The sequence below is a fragment of the Caretta caretta genome, chromosome 5 (assembly GCF_965140235.1).
Source record: "Caretta caretta isolate rCarCar2 chromosome 5, rCarCar1.hap1, whole genome shotgun sequence".
In the NCBI taxonomy this organism is placed as follows: domain Eukaryota; kingdom Metazoa; phylum Chordata; order Testudines; family Cheloniidae; genus Caretta; species Caretta caretta.
In genome coordinates this window covers 133271334-133294527 of record NC_134210.1, presented here as the reverse complement: position 1 = coordinate 133294527, position 23194 = coordinate 133271334, and the positions used below count along the sequence as shown (strand labels likewise).

General features: G+C 46.2%; 1 protein-coding gene across 3 annotated transcripts in view; it reads left to right on the top strand.

The window, feature by feature from the left end:
* Positions 1 to 10585: 10585 nt before the first annotated feature.
* Positions 10586 to 23194, top strand: part of PSD3 (pleckstrin and Sec7 domain containing 3) — a 143287-nt gene continuing 130678 nt past the window's right edge. The window contains exons 1-2 of one of the 3 annotated variants that reach the window (XM_075128911.1): positions 10586 to 10682; positions 21332 to 21443. In XM_075128911.1, the coding sequence (XP_074985012.1) occupies positions 10662 to 10682; positions 21332 to 21443 (133 nt within the window). In that variant the 5' untranslated portion in view covers positions 10586 to 10661. Of the gene's footprint in view, positions 10683 to 21330; positions 21444 to 23194 lie in introns of those variants that run through there. The other 2 variants (XM_048851597.2, XM_048851599.2) reach the window with 2 other exon arrangements.

Here is a 23194-nt window from a genome sequence, read left to right as displayed (position 1 = left end):
AATTTAGCAAGAAGGATGGGCTTTTTAACTAGCCCCCACCCCTTTTGGTCCCTTTTCTTCAACATTTCTTTTAAAATTGTGAAATCACCATAATACTACTTACAAAAAAATACTACACTGCCCAAACTCCTATATCCTTCAGAGTTTGGTTGAACAGAGCAACATCTGTTTAAATCTCTTGAACAAAGTATCATCTTTGGATTGCTTCCTTTTAAACATTTCCTACACAGCTGCTACCACTATTTGCCCACACATAGAAAACACCACCTGAACATATTTCTTTATGAATTTTTTTTACCTTTATAACTTTTCTGTGCCCACGCTTGTGCTGGGACTTACACAACACAAAAGTCTATACCCACTAAAAAAACCTTTGCCTGACAGAGCAGGAGGGGGAAACTTTAAGCCCCCTACCTTTTGGGCTTGATTTTGCTACAACTGAGGGTATATTCACCTATGCAATTTTCCCCCTACAGACGGGTAGGAGTGAGGACTCTAACCCTCCCTCTGATGGCCTGGCAGCTCTGTGACCGGGGGTGTATATACCTAGACAATTTGTATATATCTTATTTGTATAGTTTTCCCCAACAGATGGGTCAGAGCGAGGACTCTAATCCTCCCCCTATTGCCCAGCACTTCTACGATTGGGGATGTGCACACCTGAGTGATTGATCACTTTATACGTATGGTATACCTTTTAGCGATATTTAGCAATATTTTTAACAATCACAGTGCATGTCTTCCCCATTTCGCAATTCTCCACCAAAAATGTTATACTTATAAGAAACACATGGGATCTTTTTCAGGGGAAAGGGTAATGTGCCGTTTTGATTGAAGATACAACAATTAGCATATGCATTCAATCACACCACCCACCCACCCACACTGTCCTGCCAGTAGATGTTATAGTTTCCAGTCCAGAGTCTGGATCAACCTAGAGGTCAACCGGTAGGGAGGAGCTGGGTTCTGTCGGCTGCGATACGATGCTCTGAGGAAGTCTTGGTAGGACAAACCCAAAGTTTCACGGCAAGGCACCGTGTTTATATAGTGATCTTCCTTTATTGGGACCAATGAGTTTTGCACCTTTATGCTGTAATCAATTGTTGTTTGACAAGTGCTTGTTTTTTTAAATTGTCCTTCTTATTTTTGATCACAGCTATTTTGTCCCCATTGATAGGTGCCTGTTGTATATTTAGAGTCATTAATCTGTCCTCCTCTGACATTTTAATAGGGGTGTGTTGCAGCCTTCCGGCGCCCTGTGTCCATTTCTGGTTCCTCCCTCATACATCTAGCTCAGCGATGGCCTTCACGCTTATCTCTTAACACATACATTCCTTATTCACACAAAAAACAGAATTAATTTACATAGAACATTTTGAACAGGGATATCAAATTGCAATGCACAGGACAACAATCATGACATTCTTTTACTTATTTTAAAATGCTAAACCTATAACAAAATAGTGACCTTAAAACGTCTGTTACTGCCTTGAAATCAGCCCAGACACAGATTCCGGCTGATGCATCTTTACCAAATGGCTCATTATCCCATTCCTTTCTGCTATTCAAAAAGGGTGGCTAGCAGGATATGATCAAATCATACACCAATACATTTAATACATGCTTTATTATCGCATTATTTTGTATTCTTTATTCTAAATCATACAAAATACAAACATAAAATCCTACTACTACAAGGGTACAATCCAGACTAATGAGCAGTTATGTCACCCCTGCCCTGCATGCTTGGGTGCCTACAATGCCTTGCTGAAGTAGCTCCCACCCAGGCTGCTCACAAACAGCCTTCCAGCATGCAAGCCACACCCTGAGTGTGTGTGTGTAACTGCAGCCTCCCAGTCACACTGAGCTCTCACCAGTCTGGGTTACACAGCAGGGTGACCTCAACCCACCCCCAGTCTTAGATATTCCCCCAGAAATGTACGTCCTGTACTGCCCAGCCCTCTCCTGGCCAATACAAGTTTATAAAGTCCATTATATTTTGGTCTAATCTGGTGGCTATTGGTCTAATCTGGGCGGGGTGCCTTTTTCTAAGAACGATGTCCTGGGTTATTTGTTCCACTGCACCAGCTGGGTCAGACAGGGGAAGGAGGTGGAGCTGGGTGCCATCTGCACAGTGAATACCTCTCAGCATGCGTGCACTCCCTAACCCCGGGTCCTCTTAGACAGGAATGGAGCTACTCAAGCAAATCTGTCCCCCATCTTTGGGATTAATAGTGTGCATCAATTCTGGACAGACGGTAAGGGGGCAGGTTCCTCGGCTGCTGACCCTAGCACACCAATGGGTACAATTTATGCAACAATGCTGAGGAAAGAACATAGGTACAATGTGATGTTTCCTCTGCCAGGGTGTATTGGCCCGTTAAGGGCAGGTGCAGCCCAACACTCCTCTTCCTGTTTAAAGCCAGGCATTCTGGAGGCTGTAATGTAAAGGAAGCCTGTGACAGAAAGCAAGGGAGGGGAGCAGGTCCTGTGGCTTTGCGAGAAGGGAGATGAGGCAAGATCTGTAGAGAAGTAGAGTGGCTGCTGAAGTTGCAGGGGAAGTAGCCTGAGATGGGGTAGGATCCCTGAAAAGAGGTAACTTGTTCACAGCCTGGCCCAGGAGATGGGAGACCTGGGTTGAAGCCTGTGCAGGGTCCTGGTAGGTATCCAAAGAGGCTGTGAACAGCTGGGTAAGGGACTAATGGGGTGGGGTGAAGGGTGCAGAATGTGGTGGGGCTTGGGTTGGGAATTGAGTGTGAGGATCCTGTTGTAGGGCTCACAGCACAGGCTTCCAGAGAAGACTGGAGGCAGGGCAGGGTAGATACTGATGGATAGGACAGTTGAACTGTCTGGCCTGTGGAAGGGAAATCTCTCCCATCTGGAGGTGTCAGAGGAACCACTGAAGGCTATGGGCCGAGGAGGGCCAGTGTGCACTTTCATTTTGTGTTTAGAAGAGAAGGACTCTCCCTCTGGCTAAAGCACTGAGATCTCCCAACTGTGAGAAGGAGACTGTTTCCAGGAGGAATCCTGGGGTGCTGCTGGGGAAAACAAGGCAGCAGCCTCATGGCTGGGAGGTAAGAACCTACTACCCTTGCCCTTGGCTCTGAGAGGGAGGAGGTTATATTGAAATACCACTGCCTCAGGAGTGTAATGAACTCAAAGGGCCAGGATGGGGCAGGCTTTGTATCAATAACTTACAAGTGGGGAAAAAGGACAGGAGTACTTGTGGCACCTTAGAGACTAACAAATTTATTTGAGCATAAGCTTTTGTGAGATACAGCTCACTTCATCAGATGCATGCAGTGGAAAATACGGTGGGGATATTTTATATAAACAGAGAACATGAAACAATGGGTGTTACCATATACACTGTAACAAGAGTGATCAGATAAGGTGAGCTATTACCAGCAGGAGAGAAAAAAAACCTTTTGTAGTGATAATCAAGGTGGGCCATTTCCAGCAGTTGACAAGAACATGTGAGGAACAGTAGCGGGGGGGGGGGGAAAATAAACATGGGGAAATAGTTTTACTTTGTGTAATGACACTTCCACTCCCAGTCTTTATTCAAGCCTGGTGTCCAGGTTTGCAAATTAATTCCAATTCAACAGTCTCTCGTTGGAGTCTGGTTTTGAAGTTTTTTTGTTGAAGAATTGCCACTTTTAGGTCTGTAATCAAGTGACCAGAGAGATTGAAAAGTTCTCCGACTGGTTTTTGAATGTTATAATTCTTGACGTCTGATTTGTGTCCATTTATTCTTTTACGTAGAGACTGTCCAGTTTGGCCAACGTACATGGCAGAGGGGGCACTGCTGGCACATGATGGCATATATCACATTGGTAGATGTGCAGGTGAACAAGCCTCTGAAAGCGTGGCTGATGTGATTAGGCCCTGTGATGGTGTCCCCTGAATAGATATGTAGACACAGTTGGCAACGGGCTTTGTTGCAAGGATAGGTTCCTGGGTTAGTGTTTTTATTGTGCGGCGTGTGGTTGCTGGTGAGTATTTGCTTCAGGTTGGGGGGCTGTCTGTAAGCAAGGACTGCCCTGTCTCCCAAGATCTGTGAGAGTGATGGGTCGTCCTTCAGGATCACTTCTGCCTTCAGTGACTTTCTGAAGGCCGTCAGCACAGAGCAAGGGAATTGGAACAAGACTTAACCTCAATATAAAAGTGCATTTGCCACTGCAGTAGAAGTAGCAAAACAAAAATCATGAATTCTCCAGTTACTTTAATTCAAACTTCAGCTTTCTTCTAGCTATAAAATGCACTAAGGGCAACTGAATTAACTGGACAGGAAGTTCTACACAGACACAATGGGAGGGAAACCCTTGCCCAAAAGAACAATAAAAAAGGCCTGTTACCCACAACAGAAGAAATAAAGCTAAATGCTGACACAATTTGACAGAGCAAGCCAGGTTTAATTAATTGCTAGGGATTCCATCCTCTGATTGCTCCACACTATGGTGCTGTGTGTGCTACCTGACACTAGGTTGCTTAGTGCTGGTTTGTTGTCGGATCACAGTCAATTGTAGTTGTTTGAGCAGCACACACATTGGCTCTGCATAACTACCTGCGGTGTGTTTTTTTTGCACTGCCCTAACCCCAGCTGAACAAGAGCAAATACAAACTGTAGTCTGCATTGCTTTACAATGGGGTCAGGCTAGTACAGAGCCGCACATAGTCAGTCAGTGCATAGTGTCACGCTGTCTGGAGTGGCTCACGACCGTGAGTGCCAACCTCAGGGCAGACTATCAAGAAACAGGGCATGAACCCCAGACTGATTGCACGTTACATATTTTGATTTTACCAACCAAATAACAAAGTAACAAACTCCTCAGGCCCTGAGGGAACCACAGACAGCCCCTTGTGTTACCTATCAGCTCTTGGGGAACCAGGGTGCAGTACCCAGCCTGTCTGACTCACGAAAGACGCCCCCCCCCCCCCCCCGCAACCCCCTCTGCTTTAACCAAAACTGACCAGAAGAAAGACTTACAAAAAGCAATGAAAAGGCACTGGGAGACACACCTAAACCCCTCCGGACAAGCCTGACAAGATTAAGGAAACTCCCCTAGCCTCATTTGCATCAAAGATGGGACAGGGAGGCATCTTCATTAGCATACAGAATGGAGAACAGAGATTCCAAGGCAAGAACCGCACAGAACTCTGGCCCCAGAAAAGCAGGGAAGCACTGCATGATGGGGGATCTCTGCTCCAGATGTTAATGAATCCACCCCTGCACACACCCAGCTCAGTAGTTATCAGACCAATTCTAGTAATAAATCCTTTATTGATATCCAAAATACTGAAGCTGCCTAATTGCATTGTGAGCTCCCTCGAAGGAACACCACCCATAGGCAGGAATGATCAGTTCCTATTGTCTAGCCTGAACAAAACAACTTTGGTATACTCTCTTGAGCCATCAGTTTACTCAAACAAATCTAGTGTTCTCCCTTGAACCATTGTTCTTTCCCTACAAAACCCCTTACCTACGGCTCAAGGAAGTGCTCTGATACCTGGATGCAAAATCTGTATCAGTTCCATTGGGACTTCATCTTCTCCTGACTGATCGTGCTGGAGGCTCTGCCTGTCTCCAGCACTCCAGACCCTCAGCTACAAGATTCAAGCTTCACAGAATGGTAAGAAGCCAGCTCTCTCTCTCTCGGTATAGCCTTCTGACCCTGACTTGTGTGATCAGTTAGTTTTCTAAACTGACTTTTATAATCAAATTTGTTAGATTTAATATTATCACTGTTTTGTTTGTGTGGCTCCCCTATGGTTATTACGTGGCAATAAATAACTTTCATGGTTAAACTGGTTGCTCTTCTCGCTCTTCTCCCCACCCCACCCCCGTGGGTGCTTTTTGGCTTCCTCATTCACTCTGCAGCAACTCACCTCGTACCTAAACTAAAGATCCCTGCAGCGCCCAAAAATCTTGTGGGGTTTGCTCATCTAGTGGGTTACGACCAGAACAATGGTAACGTGAAAGTGGGGAAAGGGACACGCTGAACCTGGGGCATATGAGGGTGGCAGCTTGGAAGTGCTGCTTGACCCGGCCTGCTCTATTTCGGTGCGGTGCCCATGGCATAGGAGGGTGACAGCATGGAGGTGCTGTTTGAGCCAGCCTGCTGAGTCCAGGGACATAGAAGGGGTCAGCTTGGGAGTGCTGATTAACACAGTCCTCTCAGACGCGCCCTGTTAATGTGTGTGTGTTTGTCTGATTCTGGGGCTGGAAGAACCCAGCCCTGGGGAATGCAGATCCTGCAGGATGGCTCCATTGGGAGGGAACGTGCAGAAGCAGAGCTCTGTATGAGAACACAAGTGACGCAAGCAGTACATTGATAGAATTACAGAGCCCCCCGCCAGAACAGTAACCCTAATAAATGAGCATACTCCAAAGTAACCAGATGTGCCTGTAACACTCAGGTACTCAAATCTATCTTGCCTCGCAGGGAAACCTGCCCGAGATAGATGGTCCCATACAGCAGAATCACAACAATATTCAGGTTTCAGAGTAACAGCCGTGTTAGTCTGTATTTGCAAAAAGAAAAGGAGGACTTGTGGCACCTTAGGGACTAACCAGTTTATTTGAGCATAAGCTTTCGTGAGCTACAGCTCACTTCAGTCCCAGTCACTTACCCCAGGTCAGTTGTATACAGATCTCAAACCAAAGACAATGCTTGTAGTCAACCATGTAACAAACTAACTAAAGGTTTATTAACTAGGAAAATGAAATGAGGTTATTTACAAGGTTAAAGCAAGTAAACACACACAAATGAGGTACAATCTTAAGTTCAAAAGGTAACAAAAGCTTCTATAAGTAAACTTTTATGTCCTTTAGGGCTAACCCAAGCCAAGCAGCTAGGGGATCTCCTTATTGTGTTTAGGAATCTTTGCCCCACAGAGTCCAGACAGCACAAAGATCCCAAATTCACCTTAACAGGCACTTTTATTCCCGTCCCCCAGCGTTCAAGCTCTCATGGGACAGGAGCTGGTGCATGTAGCCTCTTCGGGGGGGGGGTGCAATCAGCAATGTCTTTTGTCCACAGTGGTTTGTCTGATGGCTGTAGACCTTCTTTTGTTGGGGAGAACATAACACCTCTTGTGGTGAACTAGCATTTCACACTTGGTAATGCTTCTCCCCTGACTGTAGGGGATTTACAGTCTTAGCAAATGTTTTTATGGTTACCAAGGAAACATTTAAACATTACCTTACAACATGGGATACAGATATCATAAGTAGGATTAATACACGCAGCATCCTACGAGCATTCCATAAAGTCTAAATCTGTTCTTATGACTCTACTATCTATTTTAATAATACTTACACACAGGTGAGCCAGCCTGGTTTCTGGCTATGCATTTGTCAGTGTTCAGTGCTGCCTAGGGGCCTTGGCATGAGCTGGCATCCGGTCTGCATCATTGTTCCTTCTCAGATATAAACTTGATCATGCTCAAACTATAAACAGGTGCTGATTCAACCCTGAGGTAAACTTTCTTGCTAGAGCCTATGGTATTGCCAACTTCACAAACTGTTACAACTGAAACAAACTACTGATAACTGTTTAAGTTTCATGAACTGAAAATTATGTGAAATATCACAAAAATACAAGGGACAAAATATTGAGTAAAGTAACAGAAAACAACTTAATTCACTAGCCTATCATCACTATGGGTCACAGCATGAGCCCCAGCAGTGAACTTTTTGAGTCCCGCTAAAACAGGGGTTCTCAGGACAAATTTTTGGTGGCCTCAGAGTGCAGCCACCAACTCTTGCTGGTGGCCACACTCACACTCTTCCCTAAAATACTTAATTAGCTTTAGGAAAAACAAATAAATATGCACATATACACGTCCAAATCACTGTAATGTATTTATTGCTAGCTAGTAAGTCCATTGTGAAAAGTGATATTAACGAACATACAAATATCTCTTTTCACAGAAGACTTAATCAGCCCTGGCAAGCCTGGGGCAAAATTAAGCCCTGGATGGGGGGCCAGGGGAGGCATTGAGGGGCTAGAGCCGGAGCCCAGGGCCTGCTGCCATGCAGCTGGAGCCCGGGACTGGAACCCGAAACCCTGTGACCAGAGCCCGCCACCCCAGGGCTGAACCCCAAGGCCTGAGTCCCAGGGCCCCTGGGAAGGTGGGAAACTCACGGGGTGCCTGCTCTTCCAGCGTTGTGCCTCAGGTGTCTCCCAAGGGGGGCAGGGCCCAACTCCTGCTGGCAGCCCCAGAAATCAACACCAAGGAGGGGCACCCAGGAGCAACAGGGAGGGGCCGGTACTTTGCCCCCAGCCCAGGAGGCTGTGACCACAAGAAAAATCCCTGGTGGCCACATGAGGCCATGGTGGCTGCATTTGAGAAACGCTTAGGGGCCTAAATCAGTGGGGCGTGTGCTCCTAAGGCCCTTGGGTGCAGCTGGGAACCCTCTGCCCTCAACTGCCGCATGCCGGTGGGCTCGCGCCCCATCTGGGCATCACAAAATGGGGAAGAGATGGACAGCCCTCTGTGGAGATAGAGATGGTTAGGGACTATTTAGAAAAGCTGGACGTGCACAAGTCCATGGGGCCGGACGAGTTGCATCCGAGAGTGCTGAAGGAACTGGCGGCTGTGATTGCAGAGCCATTGGCCATTATCTTTGAAAACTCGTGGCGAACCGGGGAAGTCCCGGATGACTGGAAAAAGGCTAATGTAGTGCCAATCTTTAAAAAAGGGAAGAAGGAGGATCCTGGGAACTACAGGCCAGTCAGCCTCACTTCAGTCCCTGGAAAAATCATGGAGCAGGTCCTCAAAGAATCAATCCTGAAGCACTTGCATGAGAGGAAAGTGATCAGGAACAGCCAGCATGGATTCACCAAGGGAAGGTCATGCCTGACTAATCTAATCGCCTTCTATGATGAGATTACTGGTTCTGTGGATGAAGGGAAAGCAGTGGATGTATTGTATCTTGACTTTAGCAAAGCTTTTGACACGGTCTCCCACAGTATTCTTGTCAGCAAGTTAAGGAAGTATGGGCTGGATGAATGCACTACAAGGTGGGTAGAAAGCTGGCTAGATTGTTGGGCTCAACGGGTAGTGATCAATGGCTCCATGTCTAGTTGGCAGCCGGTATCAAGTGGAGTGCCCCAAGGGTCGGTCCTGGGGCCGGTTTTGTTCAATATCTTCATAAATGATCTGGAGGATGGTGTGGATTGCACTCTCAGCAAATTTGCGGATGATACTAAACTGGGAGGAGTGGTAGATACGCTGGAGGGGAGGGATAGGATACAGAAGGACCTAGACAAATTGGAGGATTGGGCCAAAAGAAATCTGATGAGGTTCAATAAGGATAAGTGCAGGGTCCTGCACTTAGGACGGAAGAACCCAATGCACAGCTACAGACTAGGGACCGAATGGCTAGGCAGCAGTTCTGCGGAAAAGGACCTAGGGGTGACAGTGGACGAGAAGCTGGATATGAGTCAGCAGTGTGCCCTTGTTGCCAAGAAGGCCAATGGCATTTTGGGATGTATAAGTAGGGGCATAGCGAGCAGATCGAGGGACGTGATCGTTCCCCTCTATTCGACATTGGTGAGGCCTCATCTGGAGTACTGTGTCCAGTTTTGGGCCCCACACTTCAAGAAGGATGTGGATAAATTGGAGAGAGTCCAGCGAAGGGCAACAAAAATGATTAGGGGACTGGAACACATGACTTCTGAGGAGAGGCTGAGGGAGCTGGGATTGTTTAGCCTGCAGAAGAGAAGAATGAGGGGGGATTTGATAGCTGCTTTCAACTACCTGAAAGGGGGTTCCAAAGAGGATGGCTCTAGACTGTTCTCAATGGTATCAGATGACAGAACAAGGAGTAATGGTCTCAAGCTGCAGTGGGGGAGGTTTCGATTGGATATTAGGAAAAACTTTTTCACTAAGAGGGTGGTGAAACACTGGAATGCGTTACCTAGGGAGGTGGTAGAATCTCCTTCCTTAGAGGTTTTTAAGGTCAGGCTTGACAAAGCCCTGGCTGGGATGATTTAACTGGGAATTGGTCCTGCTTCGAGCAGGGGGTTGGACTAGATGACCTTCTGGGGTCCCTTCCAACCCTGATATTCTATGATTCTATGATCTCTGCAGCTGCCGCCGCGGGGCGCCCTGTAACCCTCCGCGGCCGCCTCGCCGCGCGGGGGCTCTGGGCTTTTCCCGGCGGGGCCGCGGCTTTGTCTGCTCCCCGAGCGCGGAGCCGCCCGCCCGGGGCAGCGACAGCCCGGCCCGCGCGCCCAGGGACACGCACCTTGCCCCGCCGGGACCCCCCGCTCCGGGGGCGCGGGAAGGGCCCGGTCCTGCGGCTCGGGCTGGGCGCCGCCCCCGCGGCGGGATGTGCGGACCCCGCGCCGCCTCAGCCCCGGCCGCGGCTCCCCAGGCGCCCGCCACCCGCCGGCCCGGGACGCCGCGGCCGCCGCCCCCCGCGGCTCGCCCGGCCGGGGCTCGGAGCCGGGCCGTGGGCGCATGCGCGCAGGGGAGCCGCGGCCGCCGGCTCGCACAGGCCCAGACGCCGGGGACAGGCTCCGTCCCGGCTCGCGGGGGAGTTCGGCGGCCGCCGCCGGCAGCCGCAGCCGCAGCCCCGCTGGGCGCGGGGGAGGCGCCGCCCCGGCTCCGGCCGCCGGGGCCGGGCGAGCGGGGCGGGGCGATGGGCGATGGACGCCGGCGCTGGCGGGGTAAGGGACCGGAGCCGGGCGCGCTGCCCGCGGGCGGAGCGTCGCCTCCCGCGGCGGGCCACAGGCGGGGGGCCCGCCCCAGCCAGGCAGGGAGCCAGGCGCCCCCGGAGCGGGAGTCAGGCCGCGCTCCGGAGCGTGCTGCGGGGAGCCGGTGTCGCTGAGCTTCGCAGGCGGTTTCAGCGGGTTTCGAGGGGCCGGCCTCGCCGCCGGGACAGTCTTCTCGAGGACCCCGTGGCACGCCAGAGACCCCCCGCCCAGGCAGCCGGTGCCTTGGGGGCCAGCGGGGTCGAGATGAGGCGGGAAAGCGGGGTCAGTGCCGCGGTAGCAGCCCGTGTTCTGCAGGGGAGCCTCTCGCCAAAAGAAAAGAAACCCCCCCACCCCCACCCCGGTATTTTTCTTTGATCATCTTGAGTTTAGCTAGCAGGGACGTTAGTGTGTTGCTAGACATTGAAACTGCCCGGACTTCCACTCTGCCTTGATTGAAAAGTGATTTCCAGTGCGCTGAAGGCATCAGAATGTGCAGGGATGTGAACTTGTTCTTCATCAGCATCACTTCCATTATGTGGCTTGTTTCCCTGTCAAGGAAACACGGTCCGTATAACGAGTTGTTCATAAGGCCAGCGTTTGTAAAATTAAGATTCTGCTGCAAAATGTAGAGAAAAATGTAAAACGGTGTATTAACTAAGTTGTCATTCACAAACCTGTACACTTTCTCAGTAGCTGATTATGATCACTTCAGTCATTTGAGCGGTATTTGTTTAGTTAGTGTTGTGGAAAGAAACCGCTTCCTATTTGAAATGAGAAAAGGAGTACTTGTGGCGGTGCCACAAGTACTCCTTTTCTTTTTGCGAATACAGACTAACACGGCTGTTCCTCTGAAACCTATTTGAAATGCTATTTCATCACGTAGTGAAACTATGGGTCAGATCCTGAGATGGTGTATTTCACTGGAGCTGTGCTAGTTTGCACCAGCTAAGGACCTGCCCTAGTTGCACTGAAATACACCATTGATTAAAGGCATCTGAGGAACTGGCTACATATACACAGTTGCACTTTGTTGGGGCTTCTTTCTTTCTGACATCACTTACCTTTTCATATAGATTCAGAAGCCATGTCTCCTGCATTATTCATATGGCCCAAATCCTTTCCTCTATGCAGGGCCTGAGGAAATGGGCTCTATTAGGATTTCTAATGGGTCTGTTACCATAGAGTTGAGGGCTTGGTGTTAGGTAGTCCCAGGAAAATTGGGAAAGAGGGAATAAAAAGCCTATGGAGTGGCTTACTACTGCAGTCGATGGCTCTGCCGTGGCTGGGCCATCTCTGTGTATGTCTGGTGGATTGCATGATAGGACTTCGATTTCCAGTCTTGATATAGGGATTTTTTTGATAGGTTTGTGGGAACTAGCATCACACATGACTTCACTAACTGTAGTTAAGGGACCCAGTTGTTCCATTTGTAGGTACACAAACTGGGTTCTTACCAGGTGCCTATCGCTAATATCTGGGTGCCTGCAAATTGGAGACAATAGAGCAAGGAGCCCAGCAAGTAAATTAGATTTCTCCTTCCTTTCCAAGAGGTTGCTGGGTGAGGGAAGAGTGCAAGCTTTTCTTTTGTTGCTCTTGTGGCTAAAAAAATGGGTTTGCACCTAGCTCTGAATGCTGAGGTGTGTGGTCATTCCTACCTCCTCTGGAAAGGAGTGCCATATTTTTGGGCTAGTTGCTAGGAAAGCAACTCTTGAGGAATAAGGATGCAATACCTGAGTAAGAGGGGCTCTCTTACATAGCATGGGCCAGTGCAATGTAGGATCTTCAAGATGAGTGCTCTTGATAATCCCATATTACGAGAAGTGCAATGGGCCGGACGAGTTGCATCCGAGAGTGCTAAAGGAATTGGCGGCTGTGATTGCAGAGCCATTGGCCATTATCTTTGAAAACTCGTGGCGAACGGGGGAAGTCCCGGATGACTGGAAAAAGGCTAATGTAGTGCCAATCTTTAAAAAAGGGAAGAAGGAGGATCCTGGGAACTACAGGCCAGTCAGCCTCACCTCAGTCCCCGGAAAAATCATGGAGCAGGTCCTCAAAGAATCAATCCTGAAGCACTTACATGAGAGGAAAGTGATCAGGAACAGTCAGCATGGATTCACCAAGGGAAGGTCATGTCTGACTAATCTAATCGCCTTCTATGATGAGATTACTGGTTCTGTGGATGAAGGGAAAGCAGTGGATGTATTGTTTCTTGACTTTAGCAAAGCTTTTGACACGGTCTCCCATAGTATTCTTGTCAGCTAGTTAAAGAAGTATGGGCTGGATGAATGCACTATAAGGTGGGTAGAAAGTTGGCTAGATTGTCGGGCTCAACGGGTAGTGATCAATGGCTCCATGTCTAGTTGGCAGCCGGTGTCAAGTGGAGTACCCCAGGGGTCGGTCCTGGGGCCGGTTTTGTTCAATATCTTCATAAATGATCTGGAGGATGATGTGGATTGCTCCACAATTTGCGGATGATACTAAACTGGGAGGAGTGGTAGATACGCTGGAGGGCAGGGATAGGATACAGAGGGACCTAGACAAATTGGAGGATTGGGCCAAAAAAAATCTGATGAGGTTCAATAAGGGTAAGTGCAGAGTCCTGCACTTAGGACGGAAGAACCCAATGCACAGCTACAGACTAGGGACCGAATGGCTAGGCAGCAGTTCTGCGGAAAAGGACCTAGGGGTGACAGTGGACGAGAAGCTGGATATGGGTCAGCAGTGTGCCCTTGTTGCCAAGAAGGCCAATGGCATTTTGGGATGTATAAGTAGGGGCATAGCGAGCAGATCGAGGGACGTGATCGTTCCCCTCTATTCGACATTGGTGAGGCCTCATCTGGAGTACTGTGTCCAGTTTTGGGCCCCACACTACAAGAAGGATGTGGATAAATTGGAGAGAGTCCAGCGAAGGGCAACAAAAATGATTAGGGGTCTGGAACACATGAGTTATGAGGAGAGGCTGAGGGAACTGGGATTGTTTAGTCTGCAGAAGAGAAGAATGAGGGGAGATTTGATAGCTGCTTTCAACTACCTGAGAGGTGGTTCCAGAGAGGATAGAAAAGGAGTACTTGTGGCACCTTAGAGACTAACGAATTTATTTGAGCATGAGCTTTCGTGAGCTACAGCTCACTTCATCAGATGTATACCGTGGAAACTGCAGCAGACTTTATATACACACAGAGAATATGAAACAATACCTCCTCCCACCCCACTGTCCTGCTGGTAATAGCTTATCTAAAGTGATCAACAGGTGGGCCATTTCCAGCACAAATCCAGGTTTTCTCACCCTCCAACCCCCCCACACAAATTCACTCTCCTGCTGGTGCTAGCCCATCCAAAGTGACAACTCTTTACATAATCAAGTCGGGCTATTTCCTGCATAGATCCAGGTTTTCTCAGTGGTAGAAGACGACAGGACAAGGAGTAATGGTCTCAAGTTGCAGGGGGGGAGGTTTAGGTTGGATATTAGGAAAAACTTTTTCACTAGGAGGGTGGTGAAACACTGGAATGCGTTACCTAGGGAGGTGGTAGAATCTCCTTCCTTAGAAGTTTTTAAGGCTTGACAAAGCCCTGGCTGGGATGATTTAATTGGGGATTGGTCCTGCTTTGAGCAGGGGGTTGGACTCGATGACCTCCTGAGGTCCCTTCCAACCCTGATATTCTATGATTCTATGATACTGTTGGCAGCTAGGGTTGTTGCCAGGGTCTGGATCTTTAAGGTCAATGTGCTTATTCCCAAGCACAGGGAGTTGCAGTGGTCAGCCTGGAAGCCACAAAGGTGTGAATCACACCTGGCCAGGCCAGGTCTGATGGTGCAGGATGCAGCTGCCCTTTCACCAATGGAGGGAAGGCACTTTGGCAGCCCTGGCTGATGAGGTGAGATCAGTACAGGTTACTGTTTGAATGGGAAAAAGCTTCCAGTTCTATAAAAGGGTATGGGACCGGAGAGCCAGTGATGGGTTTTAAGCTGAGCGTGCATGGTTATGGAGTAGTATTGATGGTCAGGAGTAGGCCAAGTTGATGGTAAAGGGGAGTTAAAGGCCATCCCGTGCATAACTGACTACATGTTAGGGCCCTGACTGGAGGGGTACCTGAATGGCTCCCAGCTCTGGAGGCTGTGTGCTGCTAGGTTGGTGAACTGAGGATCCGTGGGAGGTATTGGAGTGGTATCTAGCTGACTACCGAGGTCTTGAGTTGACATTGCCTCACGAGTCCATCATCAGAAGGCTTACACAAGTTAAGAGCAAAGATGCTATTTGTACTCTGCTAATATGTGGCTACAAAACCAAGTAATCAGAATGTATAAACACCATCTGATTAGGGGATTAAGTGATCAGGCATGCATATCTGGTCTCTGGGACATTTGACCTGGTTTCTCAGGAAAGTTACATTGATGAATCAGATATCTAACAGAATATCTAATCTGATCTGGTAATGAACATGGTTCTCTCCTTCCTTTTTACTATCAAATGCACAGCTGAAGTGTTGGCTTATCTTCAGATAACAGCAGCTCATAAATACGTCATTGAGGTAATAATTGTATCTCTCCACACTGAACAACAAATGCCAGGATTAATAGTAAGAGTCTCTTAGGCTCAGGATATGGTTTTATTCTAGTTAACAGAAAGAACGTTCAGGTTTCTTTATTCAAGTGACTATTTCCAAAACCAGCCAGGACACTGCTTTGGAAACTCTTTTTTAGAGTCACAAAATACCAGGTTAGCTTCAGATCTGTTTTCCACAAGCCCCGGTTGATTGGCATTGATTATATTACCCTCATGTTGCATGGTCTTTCACTGGCTGCCATGAACCTGGGCTTCCCAAACTGCACAGAGGTCCCTGGGGAGTGAGGATTATCAGAGTCATGGAGACAGGTGGACTCTAGCCAAAATGGACTGCACTATTGTGATCTTTCCAAATGTTACACTGTGATGTTGGCTGTTCCACTCCTGACCCCGATAACTCCTCCTGGGGTGCTGGAAACTCTCTTGTATCTGGCTGGTCTGTTGTGCTTGTCTCTGGGGCTCTGCTTTTGCTCCTTACAGGGGCAGTCCACATAGAGGAAGACCCACCTGCTCTGCTACCTCCTCAGATGCTAGCGGTTGCCAAGTCCCAAGCTCTGTCCTGGGGTATTATGCTAGTGACCCTTCTGCGTTCTCTGTTTGTCTGGCATTCACCTGCTGGTCCCTGCCCCCAAGAAGAAAAGGAAGATGTCCCAAAAGGACAAAAAATACCTTCTTCCTTCCTGGGGGAAGCGGCCTTCTCGAGCGGGGAGACTTCCTCCCCAGGGCCAGATTAATGCATAGGCAGCCTAGGCACATGCCAAGGGCCCAGTTTAGGGGGGAGGGCAACCCCAGCAGGGATGCAACGTCTGTGCACCAGGTTGCAATGCCACTCACTCAAATTTGGCCTCGCCCCCATCGTGATGGAGGGATGGCAGTGGGGTGGCCAGTGCTGCTCCTCCACTCTGCTGCTGTGGGCCAGCTCCTGCACCAGCACCTGAGCCAGACGACCAGCTGGAGGTTCGCCGCCCCAGGCGCGGGATGGGGAGCTGCAGTCGTGCCGGCACAGGGCAGTGGACCGGAGGGGGGCAGTATATATGCAGCGGGAGCCTGTGCTGCTGACTGATCTGGGGAGGAGGGGGGTTAACTAAGCAACAACTGTGTACGTGTGCTTAGGGCCCAGCGATGGGCTGATCTGGCCCTGTTCCTTATCCTTGGATGGCTCTGTATGTGAATCTGGCTGTAATAGTGGCAGTGGGATATTTGAGTCTGAGAAGGGACACTGGCTAATGTTCAATAACTCAGCATCAATCTGATTAATGTCCCTTTGAAGATGGTTGCACACAGGTGGCTTTCATTGTAAATACTAGACTAGTGTTTTCTGGCCAAGGTAGTCAAATGTGGGGCTTTAAGTCTGTGGGTTGATGTCTAGATAAGTGGCCTGACTTTTAAAAGTGCACACAGAGGAGCTTCCATGGGGGGACCTGGTGAGGGCTTGGTACTCTGGGAAATCAGGTCATCCACTTAGATACCTAAAGACTGATTCAGCAACCTAGCTTCATATTTAAACAAAATAAATAAATCTTCTCCTTAGACACCTTAAAGGCCTCTGTGTCTTTTAAAAATGCACTGCTCTGCCATTAAGGGTAAAACATCAGGGTAAACCACATACAGGTGCACTGCACTGGAGTATCACTAAGAACCAGTATTAAGGGCCTAATGCACCACTGAAGCCTTAGTGAGAATTCTTTGCATTGGAGTGAATTTTAATGGATAAGAACTGCATACACAAATGCCTAGGGAACTTTCATGTGAACCTACACTGAGACATTTAAAAAAAAAAAAAAGTAGCAAATTATGTTACTTCATGCAGCCCTCCAGCTGCTAAATGAGAATAGCGGGTCTATGTGACATTGGTGAGAGCCATGTGTGCACTTTCAAATAGCTTTATGTGTTTATCAAGCCCAAGCATGACATGCTGCAGAAATGGAGTTGGTGAGTAGGTGGGACCTCTCTGCCACAAGGCTAAGAGCTTAATATGATTTAATATGTCATAACTTGCTTATGAGGCAAGCTTCTTCCTAACCTCCAGCTGAGGGAGTTGGCTTATGCCCTGAAGTATGAGGGTTTATATCACTTCCAAACTTGTATTTATTTTTTAATCCTTACTAATGCAGCTCGGAATGTTCCCTGTAAATGTCCAGGCTTCTTCTGAATGCTGCTAAGCTCTTGGCTTCTGAGACCTTGTGACTTCAATGGGCTTTGGATCAGCCCCAAAGTTAGTGGCAAAATTGGGAACACAAATCAGAAATCTTAACTTTGTGCTTGATCCAACAGTTACAGCTGGGCCCTTTACTGCAGCACAGTCTTTCTTTGGAGACAAACGTAATGGCAGCTACCACTCCATGGTGTTAAAACTGCACTACTTCTGGCCAAGATGTTTAAAAATGGGTGCGTGAAGTTAAGGTCCTAAGGGCCTGAACCTCATTTACAGTAAAGCCCCTTTATAATGCCAAAGCAGTATAAAAGAGGTCTGAAAGTCAGGATATATTACAGTGTAAATAATAGGGCTGTCAAGCGATTAAAAAAATTAATCACAATTAATTGCGTGTTTAAACAATAATAGAATACCATTTATTTAAATATTTTTGGATGTTTTCTACATTTTAAAATATATTGATTTCAATTACAACAGATTACAAAGTGTCCAGTGCTCACTTTGTACTTATTTTTTATTACAAATATTTTCACAGTAGAAAAACAAAATAAATAGTATTTTTCAATTAATCTAATACAAGTACTATATAGTGCAATCTCTTTATCATGAAAGTTGAACTTACAGTATGTACAAAAAAAACTGCATTCAAAAATAAAACAATGTAAAACTTTAGAGCCTACAAGGAGATAATGCTGCCCGCTTCTTGTTTACAATGTCACCTGAAAGTGAGAACAGGAGTTCTCATGGCACTGATGTACCCGGCGTCTCAAGATATTTATGTGCCAGCTGTGCTAAAGATTCATATGTCCCTTCATACTTCAACCACTATTCCAGAGGACATGTGTCCACGCTGATGATGGGTTTTGCTCAATAACGATCCAGAGCAGAGCAGACCAACGTATATTCATTTTCATCATCTGAGTCAGATGCCACCAGCAGGTTGATTTTCTTTTTATTGGTGGTTCAGATTCTGTAGTTTCCTCATCAGAGTGTTGTTCTTTTAAGACTTCTGAAAGCATGCGCCACATCCCGTTCCGATCAGATTTTGAAAGGCACTTCAGATTCTTAATCCTTGGGTTGAGTGCTGTAGCTATTTTTAGAAATCTCATATTGGTACATTGTTTGTGTTTTTTGTCAAATCTGCTGTGAAAGTGTTCTTAAAACGAACAACATGTGCTGAGTCATCATCCAAGACTGCTATAACATGAAATGTAGGGCAGAATGTGGGTAAAACAGGACAGGAGACATACAGTTCTCCCCCAAAGAGTTCAGTCACAAATTTAATTAACACATTATTTTTTTAATGAGCATGATCAGCATGGAAGCATGTCCTTTGGAATGGTGGCCAAAGTATGATGGGGCATATGAATCTTTAGCACATCTGGCATGTAAATATCTTGTGACGCCGGCTACAGAAGTGCCATGCGAATGCCTGTTCTCACTTTCAGGTGACGTTGTAAATAAGAAGCAGGCAGCATTATCTCCTGTAAAGGTAAAAAACTTGTTTGTCTTAGTGATTGGCTGAACAAGAAGTAAGACTCAGTGGACTTGTAGGCTCGAAAGTTTTACATTGTTTTGGTTTTTGAGTGCAGTTGTATAATAAAAAAAATCTATATTTGTAAGTTACACTTCCATAATAAAGAGATTGCACTATGGTACTTGTATGAGGTGAATTGAAAAATACTAATTCTTTATCATTTCTACAGTGCAAATATTTGTAATCAAAAATAATAATATAAAATGAGCAGTGTACACTTTGTATATAGTGTTGTAATAGAAATCAATATATTTGAAAATGTAGAAAAACATCCAAAATATTTAAATAAATGGTATTCTATTGTTGTATAACAGCGCAATTAATCGTGATTAATTTTTTTGAGTTAATTGTGTGAGTTAACTGCGACGAATCGACAGTCCTAGTAAGTAAGAATTGTGGCCCAAGTCTATACTTAGGCACCTGAGTAAGTGGCCATGTTGTTTCCGAGAATGTTGCGCACTCTGCTGGTTTTGTTAGGTGTCTGACAGAAGATTTCAGTATAATTCCACGGTACGCGTCCGGTGCAGGGAGCCGTAGCTCACGAAAGCTCATGCTCAAATAAATGGGTTAGTCTCTAAGGTGCCACAAGTCCTCCTTTTCTTTTTGCGGATACAGACTAACACGGCTGCTACTCTGAAAAGTATAATTTTAGGCACACATTTTTATAAATCTTAGCCTATGAATTAAAATGACAGGGATTTTTGACTCTTGTTGGATAAATGGTTAGGGTGTAGTGAACTGGAACAAGAATTTCTTTCTTGACAGTATGGCACAATTTGATATTGTTCCTGTATGGGTAGGATCCCATCTAACTCCTTAGGGTAGTGAAGAGCGAATATGGTGGTTTAAAGACTTTGACTTTCATCACTTAGTGTTCTCCTGGCACCTGTTGCTCATGCGGCACCTGTTACACTTTTAGAAAGTCAAACCAGGTACATGCAGTTTTTCTCTACACATGAAGAGGCCTCCTTTGTGCGCATGTCACAACTGTACAGTGAGAAGCATGTCTAATCAAAGTAGCTTCCTTATGAAGAATGCATAACTTGTTCAGTCATTTGGACAAATCTTTTGTTGTACATTGTTGTAGCTGGGTGTAGTATGCAGCTGACTTGATTGGGCAACTTCAGAAGGTTCACGGTTAATAGCTATTCTGATGGATCAGGTCTCCTAAAATGCTTCCGTCTTGAGACCCTTGTTCTTTTTACTGTCCAAATACTCATGACTCTCTGTGTCGGATTTTATACACCAACCATCAAAATGCTGGGCCAAATTCCGCAAAGCTGGCTCAGAAGAAGAAAGTTAGGGATGGGGGAGGAGAGGAATGGCCAGAAAAGCCTGCAGTAACTGTTTTGGAATGTGGAGTGAGATGCTCATCTGCCCATCCACCCATTGCAGAAAATATCATGGCTGAAATGCTGAACCTGCTGAAGTCGTCCATTGACTTCAGTGGGGCCAGGATTCCACCCGAAAGGTCATCTCTGTCTCTAGATTCTGTGGTCCTTATCATGAAGTTTGGGTTGCTAAGTCTTTCATGAGCCTTAGTGGGTACCACCCACCTTTAGCAAGCTGTAATCCTGCATGTTCAGTAGATTTCAACACTAACTTCTCCTCCACAAAACAAGGCCTTATTTTAATATGGAGTAAATTTTGAACTCTCTTAGTCATACCTTTTCTTAGTGTGCAGCTTTTATGCCTGTCTTCCAGGCTGTAGTGCTCCCAAAGTGGAAAGATGATTTGGGAGCAAAACTTACTTATCAGTATTCTTTATAGTTGATCATTTCGCTCTTCCCCCATTGCTTATAATTCTGTTACATGCACAATCACACATGACAGAAGAAATTCAGTGCCCAAAATTTACGACAAAGAAATATTGCCTAGTACAGAAGGTACTATTTAGTCAGTGTTGCAGAATTCATCTTGAAAAACTTGTGTGTCCTCCTCGACTGGGAGAATGGTAATTTTTAATGAAGGTTTTAATGTTGGGTGCCTTTCAGTATTTGTCCCTACAGTGACATGGGGAGACCCGGTTTTCAAACCCGGGTGCCTAAAGCTATATGCATAGGCCAAGGTCCTTTGAAAGTGGTCACTGACTTGCCGAGTATCCACCCTGTTAACTAAGCCCCTTTAAGGTGCTGCAAGTTGGGGCCCCAAAATCACTGCTCACTCTTGAAAATCTTGGCTGTAAGACTTAGAGATGGACTTCTCAAAAGTGCTTAGCCTTGGCCTGACACTGCTCCTATTGACTTCAGAGGCCGTGCTAAGTGATTTTGAAAATCCCTAGTCTGTTGACATGCTGAATGATTCACTATTAACATTCCACGTTTTAAGTGAAAGATTAACCCTGTTTTTTGTTTTGACTCTACAGGCAGAAGCTTTTGTTTGGGTTAATGATGCATTGGCTCATTCCCAGAGTGTTGCCAAGGCCAAATATGAATTTCTGTTCTGTGGGACAGAAACAGAGAAACCTTCAGAAACAGGTAAGTGCTTTTTCCACCGCTTGAAGGACAGACAGACAACCTGATTCTCAGTTACATTAAAGCTACCTTACAGTGTACTGCTGTGAAGGTGCTTAAAAGTGCATGTTGATGTAATTTGCAGTGTAAAGGAGCCTTGCTCTAAATGAGAATTGCACCCCTTGTATCAGCACTGATGTGACTGCAGTCCTGTGGCATGTAGCACTGCCTTCCTCTCTGTTTCAATGGGGACACTGCCACGTGACTGTAAAAGTTCTGTGCCAGGCACGTTCAATATTTCTCCAGGAGTTTGTACAGTAAGTCTCACAGCTCCTATTTCTGCCAGCTGTACACTGTGAGTAATTTTAGCCACACTTTCTAACACTGTATGAATCAAATCATTGCCAATTCTTTTGATATTCACTGCATGTACACTTAAAGTGTTTCTGGATGATTCTATATCTGTAGCTACAATTACCTAAGATTTAATTTAGATATTCTAGGATAAACACTCAAGCTAAACTTTTTTCTCTGTTTGTATTGGAAAAACTCCACTCACCATTTTATTTTCTGGATGCAGCAGCAAGAAGTAATGTCTCGGGGTCAGCCCCATTTCTTCCTCCTGTTCTGTAGTAAGGACATTCGCCTCCTCCCACAGCTAGCCCTGGGCCAAGCAGAGTAAAGAACTGCAGTGGAGATGCCCATTTCTCTCCGTTCTTGTTTGGATTACTACAAATCCTTGCCTTTATTTCAGGAGTGGGAGGCAGTCTGGTCTGAGGAGATGCTACTCCTTACATCTTGGTAAATTTAAACCTTCCAGATTATGGGCTGTCTTTACTATGCCATTTTTAGTTAAAAAGAGGAGTCTCTTATACCAAAATTGTGCAAGAATCTGTTCAGAAGCAAATTTTGAAGTGGGCAGAAAAACTAAATGAACAGAATTAAAGTCCAGATGATGAGTAATTTCTCCAAGGCTCTTGCTGAGTTTTATCAGGAAATCCAGCATGCCTAATTTTTTAACTTGTTTATTTAGGAAATGTAAACAACTTTACAGATCATCACCAAACATGTTAACAAAGTACATGATTCATTACGAGCTCATCTCTTGTTTAGAGTATCATTAGGCAACAGCACAGTTGTAATGCATGTTCAGTGTTTCTGGGAACATCTTAAACCTAAAAATTCTGTCTAACTAACAACCCAAAGCAAGTCCTCATACGTGTTACCATTTAAAGAAATTTGTCAAATGCAATGACTTTTGTGGGCAAATGTATTGAATAAATACTTACTAACTAGCCTGGTATCTATTTGTCCTCTGTCTGCTGGGCGGTGTACATGCTTGATGTGTTCACTCTTCCATCACATCACCAACTTCCAGTATTTCTCAGAGCCATTCCTCACCCCTGCCAACCCTGTTGCCAGTGAGAAAGTACCAGTTGTCTAGGAGCTATTAATAAATTAAAGATTTGTTCTTGGTAATCTGTTTAAGGGAGTGGTTTAAAAGGAATATGTGGTAATAAGTGTTCAACAATTGCACCCTAATACTATGTAATAATTGAACATGTCCACCATATAGGCACTTCTTCCCCATAATTTCATCAACATCTTTCCCCACCCTTTGTGTGTTTCTGTATTTTAACCTTTCTGGTTTAAGGTACCATTCAAACAGTATCTCAAAGAAACTCTTATTTTAGTACAATTTGGGATTGCCCGTCCACACCTCAGTCCAAAACCAAAACCCACTCCTCTGGAAGACAGTCCATCCAAATCTATTC